The 21,756-nt window shown below is 39.1% G+C and overlaps 1 protein-coding gene across 3 annotated transcripts in view; it reads right to left on the bottom strand.

Moving 5' to 3' along the window:
• The window catches only part of LOC149318147 (phospholipid scramblase 2-like), a 47,580-nt gene that overhangs the window by 6,708 nt on the left and 19,116 nt on the right, over positions 1 to 21,756 (bottom strand). For all 3 annotated transcript variants that reach the window (XM_089509087.1, XM_089509085.1, XM_089509086.1), the window contains 6 exons: positions 19,121 to 19,234; positions 15,554 to 15,711; positions 13,966 to 14,008; positions 11,137 to 11,357; positions 9,316 to 9,477; positions 742 to 903 (listed from right to left, as the gene is read on the bottom strand). In XM_089509087.1, coding sequence (XP_089365213.1) covers positions 742 to 903; positions 9,316 to 9,477; positions 11,137 to 11,357; positions 13,966 to 14,008; positions 15,554 to 15,711; positions 19,121 to 19,234 — 860 coding nt within the window. The remainder of the gene's footprint in view (positions 1 to 741; positions 904 to 9,315; positions 9,478 to 11,136; positions 11,358 to 13,965; positions 14,009 to 15,553; positions 15,712 to 19,120; positions 19,235 to 21,756) is intronic.

Below are 21,756 nucleotides of genomic sequence, written 5' to 3'. Positions count from 1 at the left end.
ACAATTTAGCAAGTTGCACCTGTACAGTACCTGAAAGCTTTTACACATGCAAAACAGATACTTGGAGAAATTCAGTGTTCTCTAACTAAGAAAGGAACAGTCAGCTTCTCCCAAGGCAGGGACATCTGGATCGCAAGAGAAGTTACTTTTCTGTTACTAATGGGAGCTGAAATTTTATTACCTTACTTTTATTGCTCTTTGTCTCTAGTCTTCACTCGGCAAGTAAGAGGATTGGCCTCTGCCTGCACTGGAACCCCTGCCTGCACTAGAACTTTCCTTGGAGGTCTTTAAACAGAGGTTGGATGGCCATCTGTCAGGGATGCTTTGATTGAGAGTTCCTGCATGGCAGGGGGTTGGACTGAATGGCCCTTGTGATCTCTTCCAACTCTATGATTTTATGATTCGAATACCATCTTAGCTAACAAAATTGCAGAAAGAATGTAGGCCTGTGACCTTAACATTGTCACCATTTTTCTCCTGTATGATTTTTAACATCCTTGCCTGATGTCGAAGCCAGTGAAGTTTTGAAAGCTTGCATTATTTATTTTATGTTTTGGAGTTGGCCCAAAAAAAGTATCACTGCTTGTGAATTTTGGATTTTATTGTATAGGGCTGCAAGTGTTGTTCTGTAAGGAGCTACAGGTGAGGCCTATGCCTTAGGCAACTATCCATGGACAACTATTTCAGCTCGGTAAATCATAAGATTACTAATAGCACAGGTCGCAAGACCATTAAACTTACTATAAGGAAGCAAGCCCCAAGCATGACAGCTTTCATTTTAACATCGAGGTCCAGTGGGAACTGGATGCCAAAGTTGTCAGCATCTGTAAATGCCTCCTTCACAAAGCCAGTCCACTGCTTAGAGATTCTTCCCACTGTGTTCTTCTCATCTGTTGACATCACCTTTGAAGAAAGAGGGAAAGAAGGTGAGAGAGGTAGTGAGAAACAGATAAAGATGTCTTTTACAACAGTAAAGACATATATTTAATATTTATGAAGCGAATGCCAAAATATGTTACAGGTAGAAAAGGGACGTTGTACGCAAATATCTTATGTAGGGATCATATATTTTATTTATATATTTATTTTCTTGATTGTTTAATAATCTATCTTTATAACATTGGCTCTCTGGGTAGTCTACTACTCCATTAAAACATTATTTTAGTCCACGAGCGGCGGCGGCGGCAAAGGGAGGAAGCAGCGGGCCGGAGGACCCAGGAAACACCACCCTCCATGGGCGGCGGCTGAGCGGAGGAGGAGCGACGCGGGGAGGCATAAAGCCCCCGCCAACACCACCAGCCCTCCATGAGCGGCGGCGGCGGCGGCAAAGGGAGGAAGCAGCGGGCCGGAGGACCCAGGAAACACCACCCTCCACGGGCGGCGGCCGAGCGGAGGAGGAGCAACGCGGGGAGGCATAAAGCCCCCGCCAACACCACCAGCCCTCCACGAGCGGCGGCGGCGGCAAAGGGAGGAAGCAGCGGGCCAGAGGACCCAGGAAACACCACCCTCCACGGGCGGCGGCCGAGCGGAGGAGGAGCGACGCGGGGAGGCATAAAGCCCCCGCCAACACCACCAGCCCTCCACGAGCGGCGGCGGCGGCAAAGGGAGGAAGCAGCGGGCCGGAGGACCCAGGAAACACCACCCTCCACGGGCAGCGGCCGAGCGGAGGAGGAGCGACGCGGGGAGGCATAAAGCCCCCGCCAACACCACCAGCCCTCCACGAGCGGCGGCGGTGGCAAAGGGAGGAAGCAGCGGGCTGGAGGACCCAGGAAACACCACCCTCCACTAGCCTAAATTTCTTTCTTTTATTTTTTTTCTCCTTACAGGCTTCCAGTATGGACAAGTCACGGAAGTAGGAGAATTGTTATTTGATTCACTACTTCGCAGGGAAGGCTCTGGTAGGAACGGGACTGAGATTAGCCCGTCCTTAATTTCCCCAGCAAGGGGGATTAACTTTGGGATTCAACTAGGGTTTTTTTTTTCCCCTTTCTTTTAAAGAGAAAGGAAAGGACTCTAAATAGGTCCCTTCTGAAAGTGAAGGTTGGCCTGATAGAATCCTGACTTCCTTCCTATGCCACCCCTTGGGGGGAATGTAAGTTGGCTACCATATAAATAACAGTCTATAGGAACAGAAGGATATAAAAGGACAATTATTGAAGTTTTGTGTTTAGGGCTACAAGATAAAACTGAAGCTTACTAATTGGAAGAATCAAGGAATCTTGAAATTATATTGGTCTATTCTTTTCTTTTTTCATTCTCTTTCGGAGGCTTTAAAGTTAAAAGGTTCTATTAAAGACAGAGTCTGAAATATATTGTCTAATAGTTGAAGAATAGGTTGGTAAAATTTAATTGAATATAATTGAAACAGAATAGAATTAGAAACTATTATTTATGGAAACAAGGAGTTCAAAGAAAAATATTGAAAAAGAAGGGAAAATAGAGAAAATGGCATTGGTTAAAAAAGGTTTTGTACAAACACAATCTCTCCTACAGAGAAGAGGTTCGGGGGGTACAGGAGAAGACACATTGAAAGTGGTAGACCCTGTAGTAGCACTAGTGGAAGAAATTAAAAGTTTAAGGCAAGAATTAAGGGAAAATAGACAAGAAATGAAGGAAGATCTGAAAGAGTCTATTAGAGATATAAGAGAGGAAATAAAAGAAGCAAGGATAGAGATAAGGAAAGATTTAAAAAAAGAACTGGAATGTATGGGTAAAAGAATGGACAAATTTTCTTCTGAACTAAATAAGAATCAGAAAGAAATAGAAAAACTAAAAGACAAAACTAGTTTAATAGAGAAGACAACAACAGATTTATCAAAGAAACAAGAAACGCAACAAATAATAGACTGGATGAATGAACTGAGATACAGAGATAGATGTATAAAAATAAGAGGATTGAGAGAAATACCGGGTGAAAACTTGGAAAAAAGAATAGTCAAGCCATTAGCTGACTTTCTTAAAATTGAAGAGGAAATTATGAATATGGAAATTGATAAGTTATTCAGAGTCAATTCACAACAAGCAAAGGACAGGAAATTACCGAAAGATATAGTAATTTGTTTTGTAAGAACTAAATTTAAAGACCTAATTATTCAAGAAAGCTATAGTAGTAAATTAATTGTAGAAGATTCAGAACTTAAAATCTTTAAAGATATTCACCCACAAATCATGTTAGAAAGGCAGAAATATAAATCTTTAGTTCAAACATTAAATGAATTGGAAATAAATTATAGGTGGGATAGAATAGAAGGTTTATCTTTCTATTTTAAACAAAAAAGACATAAAATTGATAACATAAGTAAAGCAAATGAGATGGAAGAAAAACTAAAAAAGGAATTTGGTGATATGAGAGAAGAGAAGAGTAAGGTGAGAGTATGGAAAAACAGCTCTTACAAAAAAGAAGGAGAGAAAAATAAAGAGGAAAAGGCTGTAATTGAAGTGGAAGAAACCATTAAAGAAAGGGAGGAACTTATTGTACTGGAAGAGGAAGACATAGAAAAAAACTAAATTAAATAAATTAATATTCAGTTCAATTCGGTTATTGTAATATACTATAAGAATCTGGTGTATAATAAACTTTCTTTATCTCTGAAAAAATGGTTAAAATTATTTCATGGAATGTGAGAGGTCTAAACTCAAAATATAAGAGAAATATGATTTTTCACCGATTAGAAAAAACAAGAGCTGACATAATATGTTTACAGGAAACTAAATTAAGGCAAGGAGAAACAAAATACATTCAACATAATAAATTAGGAACTTGTTTTTCATCAACATCAAAAATCGGGGGAAAAAAGGGAGTCACTATTTATGTTAATAAGAAATTTCAGTCCAAAGAAATACTAAATGATAAACAAGGAAGATTCCTAGGAATAGAAATTAAAACACAAAATCAAATATTACTGGTAATAGGGATATATGCCCCACTGGAAGAACGAGAAACTTTTTTTGATAAATTAAACCATGAAATGTTGGGGTTAGATTATGAGAATATCATCTTACTAGGGGACTTTAATGCGGTAGTGGAACCAATAAAGGACAGGAAATCAAACAATAACAAAACAATAGGAAAAAACCAGGGAAAACTACCTAAATCTTTTTTTAAAATGATGGAGGACTTTAATTTAACTGATATTTGGAGATACAAATACCGAGATACAAGAGAATTTACATATTACTCAGGCGTTCATGACTCTTTCTCAAGAATAGATATGATCTTAACATCAAAGTCTTTATTACAGTTTATTAAATCTATGGAAATCACATCTAATTATGAATCGGACCACAACTTGATTATATTGAATACATTTGAAAAAACCAAAAAGTACTTGTGGAGATTACAGGAGGATATATTGAAGGAGGAGGAACTATTGGAGAAAGTTAAAAAAAGCCTAAAACTGTACTTTATAGAAAATAAAACGGAGGAGGTGACAGCAAAAACTATTTGGGATGCTGGTAAAGCAGTAATACGAGGAATATTTATAAAAATGCAATATGAAAGGAATAAGTTAAAGAACGAAAAAGAAAGAAGGTTGATGGAAGAGTTAAATAGAAAGGAGGAAGAGTGGAGAAGAAAAGGGGACAAAAGATTGAAATGTGAAATAGAGGATATAAAGATACAGCTTAAAATGTTAGTTACGGAAGAATTAGAAAGGAAGTTAAGAATATTAAAACAAAGACAATTTGAGTCAGGGAATAAAGCGGGGAAATTAATGGCATCCAGAATAAAAAAAGAAAAAGAAAAGAAACTAATTACAGAAATATATGAAAAGGGAGAAAAAATAACAGATTGTAACAATATAAAGAAGGCATTTACAGATTTTTATAAGAAACTATATAGAAAAGAATCAATGGAAAATAATTCAGATAAGATTCAAAAATACTTAGAAAAAAATATTAATGTAATACTGAATGAAGATCTAAAAAATCATTTAAATAAGACATTTACATCAGAGGAGATATTAGAAACCATAAAAAAGTTAAAAATGCAAAAAGCCCCAGGACCTGATGGTCTGCCGGCAATATTTTATAAAAAACTGGAAGATGTGCTGTTAGAACCTTTAAAGGATACCCTAAACGATATACATTACAATGGAATCCCAGAATCATGGAATGAAGCTTATATTTCATTGATACCCAAGGGGCAACAAGAGAAACCATCAGTGACCAACTTTAGGCCTATCACCCTAACTAACACAGATTATAAAATCTTTACATCAATCTTATCAAACAGACTAAAGAAGTGTGTAGATATGTTAATTAAAAAAGATCAAAATGGAGTCATACCAGGTAGACAAATAAAAGATAACATAAGAACTGTCTTGGATCTAATAGAATATTATGAACATAACAATGAAAGAAAATTTGCAATGATACTGATTGATGCTGAAAAAGCATTTGATAGGGTAGAGTGGTCTTTTATGTTGGAAGTATTAAAAAAAATGAACCTTGGAGATATGTTTTTGAGCTGGATTAATGCGATTTATAAAAAACAAAAAGCTCAAATTTTGGTTAATAATGATATAACGGAATATATATCAATCTCAAGAGGGACCAGACAGGGCTGTCCGCTCTCACCTCTGTTATTTATACTAACTATGGAAGTATTAAACAATAGTATTAGGAACGAATGTGACATAGATGGAGCACGGATAGGTAAATTTAATATAAAACTCAAAGCATTCGCAGACGATTTAATTGTATTCCTGGAAAATCCTAAAAAATCATTATTACAATTAATAGACAAGTTTAGTAAATATGGTGAAATGGCAGGTTTCAAGATAAATATAAATAAAACGGCAATTATAACTAAAAATATGACAGATACCGAAGAACAAGAATTAAGTAACATTTCCGGTTTCAAAGTGGTCAAAAAAGTCAAATATCTGGGTATATATCTTTCTAACAGAAACATAGAACTTTATCATAATAATTATGTAAGAGTATGGAATGAAATCAAAAGAGACTTACTGAAATGGTCAAGATATAATTTGTCATTATTGGGAAGGATGGAGATTTTGAAGATGAATGTACTACCAAAGCTCATTTTTTTATTCCAAAATTTACCCATTCTATGTAACGAATCTTGTTTCCAAAAATGGCAAAAAATCCTCACAAACTTTATTTGGCAAGGAAAGAAGGCAAGAATTAGATGGAAACTACTGACAGAGGATAAAAGAAAAGGGGGATGTAATCTACCTAATTTGAAACTCTATTATTATGCGGCATGTATTCAATGGATAGAAGAGTGGGTATTTTTGGAAAATGATGAACTATTGGAATTGGAGAGTACAAAAATGAGATTTGGTTTCCATGCTTTTCTTTGGTATGAAAAAATAAAAGCAAATATCGATTTTTCCCATCACTTCATAAGGAACTCACTATTTAAAATTTGGTTAAAAAATTAAAAAAATGTTTTATAATCAGTGGCCACTATGGATCTCAAGTCAAGAGGCATTTTACAAAAGATCTAAACAGGAAGGTAAAGGTTGGATAACATATAAGGAACTATTAAAAAAGGAAAAAGGGAAATTAATAATGAAACCCCAAAATGAAATAACACAATTGACCAACAAGAATTGGCTATTGCAAATACAACTCATGGAAAAATTTAAAATTGATAAAAAAGAACATGAATTAACAGATCAAAGAAATGAGATTGACAATATTATTTTTGATGGGAAAAAAGGGCACATATCCAAATATTACAAAATATTAAAGCAAAGAGATCTGGAGTTAGAAACAGTAAAAGAATGCATGGTTAAGTGGTCACAAGATGCAGGAATAACAATCGATATGGATTTGTGGGAAAAATCTTGGCGTGACACAAACTCTTTTACCTTATGTCAAAATTACAAAGAAAATTATATTAAAATGTATTATCGTTGGTACCTGTCCCGAAATAGGTTAAATAAAATGTACAAGGCTGGGAGTGGTACGTGTTGGAAATGTAAAAAACAAAGAGGCACCTTTTACCATCTATGGTGGGAATGTGAAGAAACAAAGAAGTTTTGGGAAAAAATACAGAAATCTATGTCAAAAATATTAGAAATTAATATACCAAAAAATCCTTTATTGTTTTTACTAAATATGACTGGTATTCTAGAGGAAAAAAAGGTAGAAATAAAATATAGACGATTAATTTTATATATGATTACGATTGCCAGAATTATATTTGCTAAATATTGGAGATCACAACTGACACCCACATTAGAGGAATGGTTAGAAAAATTAATAGAGGCAATGCAAATGGATATACTTACAGCATGAATGTGTGATTTGAAGTTGGAAGAAAGAATAAAAGAATGGGAATGTTTAGAAAAATATAAGAAATTGTATCAGGGACCAGATGCATGAAAAATATAAAAAGAAAGAAAAAGGAAGTTTATAACTTATATTAAGGAGAACATAGTATTAAAGTATAATAAAGTTTATTGCATATGTTAAAAATGACAAGGTAAATACAAAACTTCATGGAAGCCTATGTTAACAGATCAATGAGTAATCTTAACAAAGATTTTTGTTTGTATTGGAAAATTTTGTTTGTAATGTCTGTAATGTATTGTAATGTACCGTATTATTTGATGTGATTGTATTTATGTATATTTGTTGTAATAAAATAAAATTTAAAAAAAAACAACATTATTTTAAAGCACTTATTAAAAACAAGTCAGTCCAGAATTCTAAAGGCAATCTGATTCTAAACCACTGTCCTTTCTAAGCGATTTAAGAAAGAAATGACAGTTCTAAGAATGGATATTCTTAGAATAATGGATATGGATATTAAGCTCTCTTTAAAATTTCAAACGAAGGGAAAAGACTTTGCCTGCTATCTAAAAAAGCAGGGGAAGGCTGTGTCTTGCCTTACATGCACTCTGCAATCCTAAGAGGAATGGTAAGAGATACCTCAGTTTTCCCTTGATTTCCAGAACTAGTCTACTCTTCACAAATAGTGAAATAGCAATATTCACATAGCTTTCCCACAAGACTGAACATCCAAACTAAATTATATACCGCAAGTTCAAATGAAAATGTGTATACTTCTAATCTAACTCTGAAAATCTAATCAATAGATCCAGAATATCACTTAGGTGGGGGACACACATATCTACAACTGGGCTAGCATGTGCCAAGGGTGGGAGCACACTGGACCCCCTCAGCATCACACTCACTTCTGGATTAAAAGAAACATTAAAAAGGGAATCAAAACACATGAGGCATTATTGCTATGGGGAAGGGGAGCTATTGGCCGTAAGACCAGCAAGTTCATAAATTGGAACATTTTCTGTTTTTCTTGCTTGCAAAAGAAAGTCCTTACTAAAGAAAGTTCTGGGCTTAAAGGACTCCAAATACTATCCAAAACATTGTGAAACTGCTGAAGTGGGGAGGGGAAAAGCACTGGGGTCACAAAAATGATACTGGGGCTGTATTCTTCCCCACTTACACACTTGTTGTTGTTGTGAGCCTTCCAAGTCATTTTTTAAATACTTCTGACAACCATAAGGTGAACCAATCAGAAGGTTTTCTTGGCAAGATTTGTTCAGAGGGGGTTTGCCTTTGCCTCCCTCTGAGGCTGAAAGAGTTTGATTGGCCATGGTCACTTAGCACATTTCTGTGGCCGAGTAGGGACTTGAACCCTGATCTCCAAAGGTGTAGTCCAACAGTTAAAGTATTACACCATTCTGGCTCACTACCATATTTTAAGAACATTTTAAAAACATTTTAAAAAAAATATTGGATTTTACCCTATTTGTGTCTCCCGCCTCTCAATGACAGAAAATTCTTTGATCTTGTTATTGCAATTGGGGTGGGGGCACATTGGTTCTGCATAGTCCCCTCACACAAAGCATCACCATATCCCTCTGTCTGTCTGTCTATGTCTGCCTGTCCATCATTTTGTAGACAGGACATGGGAGGGGGGAGGAGCGATTATTCTGCCATGGTATTTCCTCCCTCTGGTCAGGAGTGGCTTTTTAAAAATTAAGACAGAAATTGTGGAGAAATAAAGAACAACAAGCAATGCAGGAAGTAACAATGTTCCACATATGATAATAACAAGAAGCTACAAATAATAGTTTTTTATTTTTTCCCCCATTACTGGAGAACAGAAGAGGTGGTTTGCTTAATTCCATAGGCCATGGAAAGAGTGAAAAATGTGTAGCTCTCCAAATATTGGATTTTAACTCCCATCAGTCCTCACACCATGGGCTATGTGTTGGCTAATCATTTACGGGAGTTGCATTTCAACAACATGTAGATAATCATGCATTTCCGATGCTTGTAAGAACAGAATTTAGGATTCTAGTGTTTACTTACCTCAAAATTAATATCTGCACAACAGCTGCATACTACACAGGGTCCAACAATTTTAAGTACATCCTCTCGAGCTTCATTCTGGATAGTGAATTTAGGCAAACAGGGATTCCAGATCTGTTTAATATATCCTATAGGTGTGCCTGGAGGGGCATGAACTTCAAGCTGAGAGAAAATAACAAGGCACTGCTGAGTCAGAAAGTAAGATTGTATTTCAATTTGTTTTCTTATTTGTTCAGATAATCTGCAAAAGAGACAGTCAAGCACAAAGCAATTTGCACTTGTTTTGTAGGCAGCTGAATTTTTGGAGGGGCATTGAGCCTGTTAGCTGAAAATTAGGTAAAACACAGAAGACATGATAGAGGATCTACAACTGTACTTGAGTTGTACAAAAATTAATAGAAAGGACAAGAGCAGGTCTAAAAAGATGTTCGTACTTTCAAATGATCCATGCTGTGCTATGCTGACATACATACATTCTTGAGAAGAGTGGTTCCCAACTTTTGGTCCTCCAGATGTTTTGGACTTCAACTACCAGAGGCCTGAGCTAGCTTGGCCAACTGTCAGGAATTCTGGGAACTGAAGTCCAAAATATCTGGCAGACCAAAGGTTGGGAACTACTGCTCTAGAGGCATAACTGCATAGTTCTACCCTTGAGTACAGACCCCCCCCCAATCAATCCAATCTGAAAAAGTATATTAAAATGGAAGACGACTTGTTCCCTCTCTATTGTTGCCCAATTCTGATTAGAGTTCTCAGCCCAATATTTTACATTTAGGTAAGTGTGTGTGTGTGTGTGTGTGTGTGTGGATAGATAGATAGATAGATAGATAGATAGATAGATAGATAGATACTGCAAGCAAGATAAAGGCGGAAACCTTCCTATCCCCTCCTGCTAGGATCCCAGTGCAGATTGTTTCCCCCAATACATTGTAAATACAGTGGACCCTTGTTATATGCTGGGGTTTGGTTCCAAGATCCCCCATGGAAAACAAAATCCATGGATGCTCAAGTCCCATTAAATATAATGACATAGTAAAATGGTGTCCCTTATAAAAAAATGGAAAATCAAGGTTTGATATTTGAAATTTATACATTTTTTTAACATTTTCAGACCGTGGATGCTTGAATCAGTGTATAAAAAATCTGTATATAAGAAGAGCCGACTGTATATGGAGGAAGGACCTTACAATCAAGGGTAACTTGTATTCAGTTAACGTCACACGCAGGCCAGCATTCAGTTGTAGGAGGTAGGATCGGGTGCCTTATCCTGCCTCTTGTTGAACTACAGATTCCATCATTCCTTTTCACCTGCTGTGACAGTTTGAGCTGATAAGAGTTGTAGTCCAGAAACAGGGGTTTTTCCCTCCATTATTGGAGAATAGAAGGCAGGGGTTGCTTATAGAACAGGTGAAAATTTCAATAAAAATTTACTTTTTACTAAAAAAGGACATTTTAGGGTGGGTAGTGTCACAGAGGCATTAATAAAGATATTTGAGGGAAGGAGTAAGAGCGGAACCATGTAAGGGAGACCTTCTTATTTTGCTCAGCATATTAAAGTTATAGGCAAGGCCTGCTATTATCAGGCTGGCCAAGGCATTCTGAGAATTGTAGTCCAAAAGAAGTAGGTTTCCCAAGCTGTATATGAGTAGCAAGATAAGGGTGATGGACAAAGCTAGGGGTAGTCTGGAAAAGAATAGTGAAGAGCAAGTTCAGGAACCAGAAGAGGATATGAAGCAGTGCATGGATCACATCTTGATGAGTAAGTGGGCTTTCCTAAAAAAATAAATAAAAAAAGAACTTGAGGAGCAACAAGCAATTTACCTCTTGCAAACAGCAAGGGAAGCAGCAACTAGAGCATCTGAGAGGTCTCATGAGCTCTATGACTTCCTGGCCCATATTGTCCATGATTTTTATTGTGAATGGTCGTGATGGTCCACAGCAATTGCGTGTGCAGCAGTCAGTCTCCTCAGCCGCAAAGTAAACTCTTTGCCCCAATGCATTTTTTATTTCATATTTGTTGCATGTTTCAAAGCCAGTGATGACTGAAAAGAAGAAAACAGAAAAACAGCTGTCTGTTTGACCCAAACATTCTCTCACCTATAGGCCCTTTCTCAGTATGGCTTCTCCCTAACTGCTGAAAGATAATACTTGCAGAACCACACTATGTTCTACTAGATGCCAGCCAGATTTGATAGCAAACAAATATGTTAACTATCTAATTTAACATCCGCTTTAGCTTTTAAGAAACATGTTGCTATTTAAAAGAAACATTTTTGCCAATAAACACAAAACCTCAATTTAGAACAGGCATAACATTAAATGTTTATATGGGAAGAGGGCCTGGCTTGGGTTTTAGCTGGCTCATGGAGGGAGCCTGTCTGTCAAGAGACATGGTGGTGAACCCTAAATTATGGAGAAACTCCAACCAAGAGTCCCCTATGAGTGACCATTATGTCTGCATACAGTGGCATAAAGCCACTAGACAAAAACTAGGCAGAACTTCTGGCCATAGTGTTGATTGGAAAAGTTCCTTTTTTGGACTACTATTTTTTAAACTCTCCCAAGCACCATGACTACTGGGAGTCGTGGTCCAAAAATAACTTTTACACCCTGGCCAAAAATATTAATTACTGTATATACTTGACTATAAACCAACCCTCATGTATAAGTCAAGGTTATATCTTTTGGGGCCAAAATTCTGGATTTTTCTATGTCCCATGGATACGTTGAGGGTCAGATGTAGGGAAGCAGCCCAGCAGGGGAGAGGCTGCTGGCAATCGATCACCCTTCCCAGAGTCTCCCCAGCTGGGCTTCATTGGGGAGAAGCTCCAAGGTGATCCATCCTCCTTCGTAGGCTTTCTTCTGTGGAGGAAGCCCAGCTGGAGAGAGTCTGCAGAGTGATCCATCACCTTTCCCAGCTGGGCTTTCCCCCATGGAGAAAGCCCAGCTGGGCAGAAGCTACAGAGTGATCGATCGCCCTTCCCAGCCTTTTCCCAGCTGGGCTTGCTTCCATTGAAGGGGCCCAGCTGGGCAGAAGCTACAGGGTGATCAATCGCCCTTCCCAGCCTGTCCCCAGCTGGGCTTCCCCCTGCGGAAGCAGCACAGCTGGGGGGAGGCTACAGAGCAACCCATCACCCTTCCTAAGCTCTCCAGATCTGGGCATTCCCCCATGGAGGAAGCCTAGCTGGTCAGAAGCTGCAGGGCAATCCAGTGCCTTCCCAGCCTGCCCCAACTTGGCTCACCTGTGTAGAGGAAGCCCAGCTGCGGAGAGGTCACAGAGCGATCGGCTGCCCTTCCAAGCCTGTCCCCAGCTGTGCTGTGCTTTGTAGAGGCAGCCCGGTTGGGGAGAAGCTTGGTCGAAGTACTGTATTGCCCTGTGTATAAGTCTACCCAGGATTTTAGAGTTCATTTGGGGCATACATTTCTTGACTTACAGTCGAATATATATGGTATGTGATTCCAGAGAATATTGGCTTCTTTTCTTCTGTTCCACAAATTAAATATAACCCAACTAATCACTCTTGTTCATTTCAAAATTTCTTTGAGAAAATGTACACCTTGAGTTGAGCACAATTACACTGGTGTGGCTTACAGGATGCTTCCCAGATATAAAATGCACAGAAAGCAATTGTAGCTAAAAGGTGAATAGCTGAAATAAACATGAAGAAGCATACTTTATTTAACAGGGAAGTTGAGTATATAAGGTAGGCTGAGTAAATAAAAATATATACTATTACAGTATATACATTGGGAAAAATTATAGTAAAAATTGCACATATTTCAGTGGGGGAAGAAAAAAGTGTTGGAATTTTACATGAAAAAAGAACAAAATGAAAATGCATGTATGGTTTGGAGAAAACTGAACTGGGGCTAGCAATTTTATATATTCCTATTTCCTGTGAAAAGCTAGTGTGGTCTAGTGGTTTGAGTGCTAGACTAGGACTCCAGGAAATCAGGGTTCAAACTCCTGCTCAGCCATGGTAACCCACTGGATGACCAAGGCCAAGTCACATCCCCAGATTCAGAGTAAGGCAATGGCAAATCTCCCTTTAATAAAACTTGCCATGAAAACCCTATGATAGAGATTCCATAAGTCAGAGATGACTCGAAGGCATATAACATACCCACAAAAAATTCCCTTCCATCACCAGAAAAAAAGTATAAGAATCAGGAGCATCCTATAATTCTGGGACAGGAATTTTGTTGGACTGCAGCTTCCACAATCATAGCCAACATAGTCAATGGTGAGGAATAGTGGGGGTTGCAGGTCAACAATATCTGGAAGGCCTCATTATTCCCAACCTTGTCATAAATATAACAATTATGCAGTTTTATACCTGTCTACTCAGAAAAGTTCCACTGAATTAAACTAGATTTACACCCAGATAAGAACGAATATAGGATTTTACTGTTAAAAATCCCTAATGTTTTTAAAGAAGTGATGAGAAATGTATTGTTCTTTATACATAGCTGGATAGTAACTCATATCAAACCTAGGCAGCACAGCAAATAGCAAGAGCTGTTGGAAGTTGCCAGCCAAAAAAATTTGGAAAGCTACACATTTGCCATCCCTGCTTTAAACATTAGAAGCTCAATCATTTGAAATGTTTTTTAATGTGCTAATAATATCAGGTAGAATAAGATACATACTTTCCAGAAGTTCAATCTGCTGATGAATCAATATCTGATCAACCTGTAAGAGGGTTAAAAATAGATGCATAAATTGCAAAACTGAAATGGAACAGAAACATTGTTTTACACAATTATCAAGCATTTTGTTTGCATGATTTAAAACTCTTTAACTGAGTTTTCTCTGCAAGTTCTTAATCCAATCCTGAATACATATATTTAGAAACAGCATAAACAAAACACACAAAGAAGACAAAATAAAAATCAATCTAACTCACTTCCAGGTAAATGTGTCAAAACTTGGAATTAGTAAATCCAGTTCAGTATCTGTTCAAATATGATGGCTCCAAGAGTGTCTTTACAAGTGATATATATTGTGTAAGCAGAGTTCTGGGCCTGCTTGTATGGATGCCTCCCTTCATACAGGAAAAGTCTGTGTGTGATTTTAAGTCAGTTCTGACAGCTGCTACAGCCATCCACATACAGTCTGTTCAAGCCATCCCTCGGTGTTGCCACTGCCCATATTTTCACCCTTTACTAACTGTCATCTGATTTTGAACATCTGAATACGATGACCTGATTTTTACAACTGTAAGCAATACTGTAACAACTCTTCCCATTTTATTTCTGATTGATGTATTTTGTATTATCTATGGCGGGCTACAGACCGCCGCTTTGCGGCGGTCTGCCGCCGCCGCCGCTTGCTCCATGCGAGAGCCGTAGCAGTCACACTGCGCGGCTCCCGCGCAGAGCAAAAAAGGAGCTCCAAAATGGAGCTCCTTCTTGTGGTGCCTCTGTGACGTCGCGAGGCGCTGCTGGCGCATTCGCGTCATCATAGGCGCCGCGACACGTCTGGACACTATGTGTCCGATACGTAAAGATGGCGGCGCCCATATGAACGGGGCACCGCCATCTTGTATGTATTCTATACGTACTAGGGTTAGGGGGGTGCGGAAGTACCGCCCCTTCCTAACCCTAGTACGTACAGAATATGTACTAAATGGCGGTGTGTAATCCGCCTATATATTTTATGATGTTTTTACTGCTGTAATCCTGCTTCGATCTGAAGGGAGAAGTGGGAAATATAAATAAAAATGTATTATTATTATCATCATCATCATCATCATCATACCTAATAATAAAAAAGTAGCTAGCAGCTGCAGAAAAAGCATAACTCCTGCACATCACTGATAAACTGCCATGAACTCTGACAAGTGGAGCTGTGTGAAGGGACATTCCTGTTTTAACATCTGATCCAGGATAAAGTCTTTGCACAGTTTTTGAAGGATATAATGCACTTCTAAACTTTGCAAATCTGGATGAAAAGCAACAAGCAACTCTAGTCAGGGAAATGAACCTATGTAATGCTTTTAAACACACATTTCAACCTTCACAGCTATCTTTGTGGGTAATAAATCAATCCTGAACTACTCTATTTATGGCTGGATCTATGAGATAGAGAATCCATAGATCCACCCTTCAGTACCTACAGGATTCCCAACCTCTTAGAATAAGTTCTCAGAAGAAGAATGGAAGATATGAATGATATGCTTTTCAGTTATCAGACAGGAAGAAAAATGAACATGGAAAGAGAGAGAAAGAGAGATACCTGACTTAAATACTCCAATCCAGGTGGGCAGTTGGCAGGTGGAGGTGGTGCTGGCATCCAAATAGCACCAGGAGGTCCATTTGGCTGACCCTGAACTGGGGGAGCCCCATATGCTCCTTGATAGTGCATGGCTGTATATGGTGGTTGTCCTGGGGCAACTACATACACAGAGAGAGGGAGAGAGAAATGTTGTAACAAACATTTCTAACAGCTATTAGGGACACTTAGTTCATTAATTCTGTCCACAATAGAGAGATAAGAAGATACACATACACGTATGTACACAAATGTATAGTTTGAAGTAGTTTTTCCCACCCCACTCAGTAAGATGTCGCCCCTTTCTGCCCCAGATGGAGGCCGCAGCAAACACTGTGGCCTCCGTGAGGCTTAAAAAGAACCCGCTCCCGGTGGTTTCTTTTTCCGCCGCACGTGGGGCGCCAATGGTGTGCTTGCATGCAATGCTGATGTCCATGTGGCGCTGTGCTGTTTAGGTGCTGTGCCACATGGATGTTGTCATTGTGTGCCCCGTGTAAACAGCAGCACGCCAAGATGGCAACCGTGGTGCACAGTAGGGCTTGGAAGTGTGCCGACGCTCTGCTCTCCTGAGCTCTACTTTTGGCCCCAGGCCAGCGCAAAATGCTAGTAACATATATTGGGAAAGAATTTTGTGTCCTGGATTCTTACAGCAGAGTCCTATGACTACACAAAAGTAAGGTCCATTAAGTTGAATAAGAGCAATGTATAGAAGGCTCATCTGAATCTGGTGGCCTTCCACATGTTGTTGGACTTCCACACCCAGTAGCAAGTGTTTATGAGATGTACAATCCAATGTGCAGTCACAATTTGTCTGCCTCTTATCTAAAACCTCTCCTAAGCAGCCAGTAAAATATTCTCTATGTGATTCAATCTTCAACTCTGAATCATTAAAAACGCAGAAAGTCCTATTACATTTTTTGAACCAAATTTTTTTTTAAGTGTTCAGCCGTAATGGTTAGATCCTAGGATGTCAACAAACATTTAATATAAAACATAGTCCAGATCCATACTTCCTTCTTTCTAGTCTTCTGTTTCCTACTAGAGAGATAACTCAGATATTTTGCAAATGAAATTAACTCCCTGTATTACTCTCTGTATTAGTAATGTGTCTAACTTTCCCGTTACAGCTGCGATTTTGTACTAAATAGATTACAGGTTTCTCATTAAAACATGGATGAAAGCAGACAACCAGGGAACCAAAACTCTTTTTATATAAAGTTTGTATCTTAAGAGCCTCCCTCTCCAACTAATCCAGACAACAAATGGATGTTGTCAGTAATGTAAAGAACAGGCTCAGTTTCAGGGAGTCAAAAAGGCTAAAGCAAATGTATGGATTAAGGGTGCACTGATATTTGCTCCTTCTAACAATCACAGTGGCTGGATATGTCAGTGTGCTTGTATAAAGTGCATGTATGTGTACAAACAATATGAAACCATGGCTTAGCACAGAAGCACACAATGTATCACCCTGGGGCTGCATACAGTCCTCCAAAGCTGTTTTGAGCCTCCTGGCCTCCTCCCCACCCCCCGCAAACCAAAAACATGGAAGATGAATTCCTTCTCTGGGGGATTGTTTGCCCTACACAATTACAGCACTATATTCCACTTCAAATTGCCAAAGCTACATGCTATGGTATCTTGGGCTTTTCAGTTTGGTGAAGAATTAGAGCTCTCTAGCTGAGAATTCTAAATACTACTCTCTCTAATGCAAATTCCAATATTCCATAAGATATAACCATATATAGTGATATAAACGGTGAGGTATGAAGGGGCCTTAGGTCTTCTGGTGGACCTAATCATCTCTTAAATAGTTTATATGGTCTAACATTTTCAAAATTCAATTTTTCAAAATAAGAAGTGAATTTTAAGAAATTTTCTTTTGAGTGGGGGCATTTTTGATAGCTTAAGAGATCCCCAGAGTGTCTCAGGATGAGAAAAATGGTCCATGTTGTTGTTGCTGTTGTTGTTGTTATTATTATTTTTATTAACATTTATTTATAAAGCGCTGTAAATTTACACAGCGCTGTACATACAATCTTTTTAATTAGACGGTTCCCTGCCCTCAAGCTTACAATCTAAAAAGACACTACACAAAAGGAGAAGGGAGTGGTGGAGGGGAAGGGGATGTGGTCCAGCAGTTCTTCTCAATCTCTGAGGCCTGGATCAGGGGAGATGGACTGGAGGGAGGACTTGGCTTCTTGGAGCTAGCCTGCCTCTCTCCCCCTCAAGATGGTGGCTGAAGGGAGGGCTTGTCTTTTTCCAGGAAGGCCTGGTGGAGCTAGCCTGCCTCTCTCTCCCTCAAGATGGTGGATGAAGGGAGGGCTTGTCTTCTTCCAGGAAGGCCTGGTGGAGCTAGCCTGCCTCTCTCTCCCTCAGAAAGCCCATGGACCCAACATTGTTGCCCAACAAACTGTTTTGGACTCAGTGGGGGGAAAAGATTATTGTAAAATGTATCTACAGATTTTAAAGGTAAACTTATAGAGGTTACTGATTGACAGGAGGTTATAGCTTTACAGGACACATACAAGAATGCATACACAGAGAATAAGAAACATGTGAGCTAATATTTTTCTCTATCTTTAATAGGGATTTTCAATAACAAGCCTTTAGGTGTATAAACTACACATTCAGTCAGCTCTCCTTATCCATGGATTTTTTTATCCATGTATTCAAGCATCCACGGCTTCAGAATATTTTTTTAAAAAAAGTTTAAATTCCAAGTAGCAAACCTTGATTTTCTGTTTAATGTAAAGGACACCATTTTGCTATGCCATTGTATTTAATGGGATTTTGTTATCCATGGGGTGGGGTGGGGTGTCCTGAAACCAAAACCCAGCATATAACAAGGACTCACTGTTCCTTCACTAATATACGTTCAAAAGGATTTTGAAGTCATCATTTAACCTCATTTTAGTGTTAAGATTTTACATCTAAAAGGAAACTTTTGCAACAACAACCATTATCCCTCGAGAACATTTTCTCCTCTTGGGAGCTAGAACCAAAATAATGCTGAAGAAGCCCCAGTAGTATATGTATCCTATATCCTGGAAAAACCCAATGGTATTCAGAACAGGAGATGGCTGTTCTGGTACCCACCAGACCAGTTTGGGGTTTTCCATGTCCCCCTTTGAGCCAGTCAGTGGCCTGAGCAATGGAGCAGCACCTGACCAGCAGGGATAATGGACCAACTGTGGAGCTGCTCTTGTACAAAGATATATCAGATGACTCCTTCGGCATGGTTTTAAAAGGTCCAGACTCAGGGTTTACAAGTGCAATGTCCCAATTGAACCCTGAACCAATTATTTTCTGTTGACAGAAAGTTGGTTGTATGTTGTTGTTCTCATTGAAAAACATATTTTGAGTCAGAGAAAATAAAAGTTCCTGATCTTTAGATCATCCCTACCTACAAAAATTAAGCACATTTAGAATCAAAAGAAGAAGCTGTTGTGTCATTGGGTTATAGCCATTTTCACAACCAACTTTCATTTCTTTGGTCACCTGCACAGTTTGCTTAAATAATGACCTGTTTACCTGCAAAACCTGGTCCAGGAGGATATTGGCCCGGATATTGGCCCGGTCCTGGGGCATACTGAGGATATCCATATTGTGGCTGAGGTCCAGGGTATCCAGGAGCTGAGTTCTTTGCTGAAAGAATAAAATGGTATTTCAAGCATCTGTAAAAACATCAATTCATTCTCTATGGACTAAGCCTATGTGATTCTTCAACATTTACAAGGTATTATTTCCATGAAGGTGAATGCCTACTAAAGCCATTATGAGTTTGCATTATTTCTATTTCCATATTGTTTCCATTTATGTAGACTGTAGAAAACAGCAAGTAATCTCTCTCTCTCTCTCTCTCTCTCTCTCTCTGTGTGTGTGTGTATAAAACTGAAGGGATTACAGGGTGAACAAAGTAGTTTAGCAGGAAGAGAACCTCATGGTTTCACCTCAAAAGATGTTTATCTTCACAAAGCAAAGACTTCTGTATTTTCTTGACCTTTTACAGTTTTCTACAGACATAGTTAATGTCTACGCTGATTGAGTTTTAATTTCGTTAAAAGCAAAATTGTCATTTTTCATGCCTTTTTAAAAATTGTAAAGATTTTGAGCATTGTATAGAATGGTAGTATAAGAATAACTTTGATAAACTAACAAACATTTACTCTACTGAATTAATATTCAGCTCATTAATACCCATTACAGTTTATCAACTTTTATAGAGATGTTTCAAATCAATATATGTATTTAATACAACATTAAATTTAATTTTGCAAATTTTTAAAATGGTAAAATTCATAAAGCAGTTCAATAAACATGAAGTTTATAAATCCAAATGTGTATCGTTAGGAAGAATGCAGCAACAAAAATATTTACTTGTATAAAATGTATACAGTTAAGATTAGGGAACAACCAGGTCTGAAATCCAATTTAGCAGCATAATTGGCCTGATTCAGTATAAGACACCTTCCTATAACTGCATCATATAATGCTCAAATTCAAAACGTATGATTCTCAAGATTATTGTGACCACTCACTTACACCAATGAACTAATATGTACAGTACTTATTGTCTCTGCCAAAGTCTATGAGACTTTTAGCAAAGCTTAGAAACATTATTTTTTTAAAAATCCTATAGCCAGCAAGGCAATTAGAATGGGATGAGGGTATTTGAAGAGTTGCCTAAACTGGGCAGTGGAAGTTGTGCAGCCCTGAAGATGTTAGCAGCGCTAGTCAGCACAGCCCAGGGGTTCCCAACTAGGGGGTCGTGACCCCTTGGGGGGGTTGCTCAACCCTTTCTTGGGGGTCGCCAGGTTGGGAATCCCCACTGCCTCCCGCCTCCCCTTCTCCCCGCGGGTGCTGGCACTGGCACAGGCACTGCTTGGGGAAAAGCAGATGGGGATGTGTCTGCCTCCTCTTCCCCTTCTCCCCGTGGGTGCTGGTGCTGGCATCCGCAGGGAGAAAGGGACGGGGACGGGACTCCTTCCTCCTCCTCTTATCTCTGCGGCTGCCAGACAACCACGGAGAGAGGGGTGGGGACGGGACTGCAAGCCCCAGCAGCCTTTGCAACCGGAAGTCCCAACCCTTCTCTCCCCCGGCAGCCTCCGTAATTGGTTGGGAGGCCGGGAAGGGGCAGGACTTCTGGCCACAAAGGCCGCTGGGGCTTGTAGGCGGCCAAAAGTCCTGCTCCTTCCTGGTCTTCCAACCAATCAGGGAGGCCGCGAGTGGGACTTTCGTCCTCAATGGGGGTCGCGGCCCAAGAAAGGTTGGGAACCGCTGGCATAGCCAATGACAAGGAATGCTGGGCACTGTACTTCAAGGACATGAATCCCACTCTTGTGCTAAAGCTGAAATTATGACAGGAAAAAAAAATTGCCGGCAAGCTTTGTGACACATTCTTCATTTAGTGGGACCAACCCTACCATTAGGTAAATCAAAACTATCATGGACAGCAGATTTTGAAATGAAGAAAGTACTGTAGGTGCCCCACTCATTATGTTCTGGGACTCCTAAACAAGCCTGCTAGTCTCAGTAATGTCTCGGCAATGCTGAAGACAGAATAAACTCTCAGTTTGATAAGGAATTAAAAAAGAGGGGGGGTACTATCTTGTGCTTCAACACAGCTCAAATATCACCTTCAAGTACAGCTGGTCTTAAGATTTTCTCCTGCAAGTCCTATCACTTTCCTACCATCACAAATCATTTTATATTAAATATTTCAGTTTATTTGTGGCTTTGAGGCTGCAACCCAGTATGGGAGAAAGAAAGAAAAAAGAATTGCATTGTGAAGTTGAAGGCATTCATGCCCAGAATCCATAGATGTTTGTGGGGTTTTCGAGCTATGTGGCCGTGCTCTGGAAGAATGTATTCCTGACATTTCACCAGCATCCCTGACTGGCATCTTCAGAGAATGCTGGTATGGAAGTGAGTGGGGTATTTGAAAACACTGAAATTCTGGACCATGTGTGATAGTTTTCTCTGCTTCCTACCCTATCTTAAATTTCCACTTAGGGAAAAAGACAGAAGCAGAGGAACCTAATGCCAACATGGAAAGGTTCTCTATGGTCCCACTCCACTCCTGCTGAACTGGATGGGACCTCTTGAGACCACCTTAATCCCAAAAACAAATTACTGCCACCGCCCAAGGATTAACCTGATCCACCCTA

Source organism: Sceloporus occidentalis, unplaced genomic scaffold, assembly GCF_023333645.1.
Source record: "Sceloporus occidentalis isolate IW3139 unplaced genomic scaffold, rSceOcc1.0.p SCAF_2, whole genome shotgun sequence".
NCBI lineage: Eukaryota > Metazoa > Chordata > Lepidosauria > Squamata > Phrynosomatidae > Sceloporus > Sceloporus occidentalis.
The sequence above is the reverse complement of the archived record's forward strand: the minus strand, read 5'-3'. Positions and strand labels throughout refer to the sequence as shown.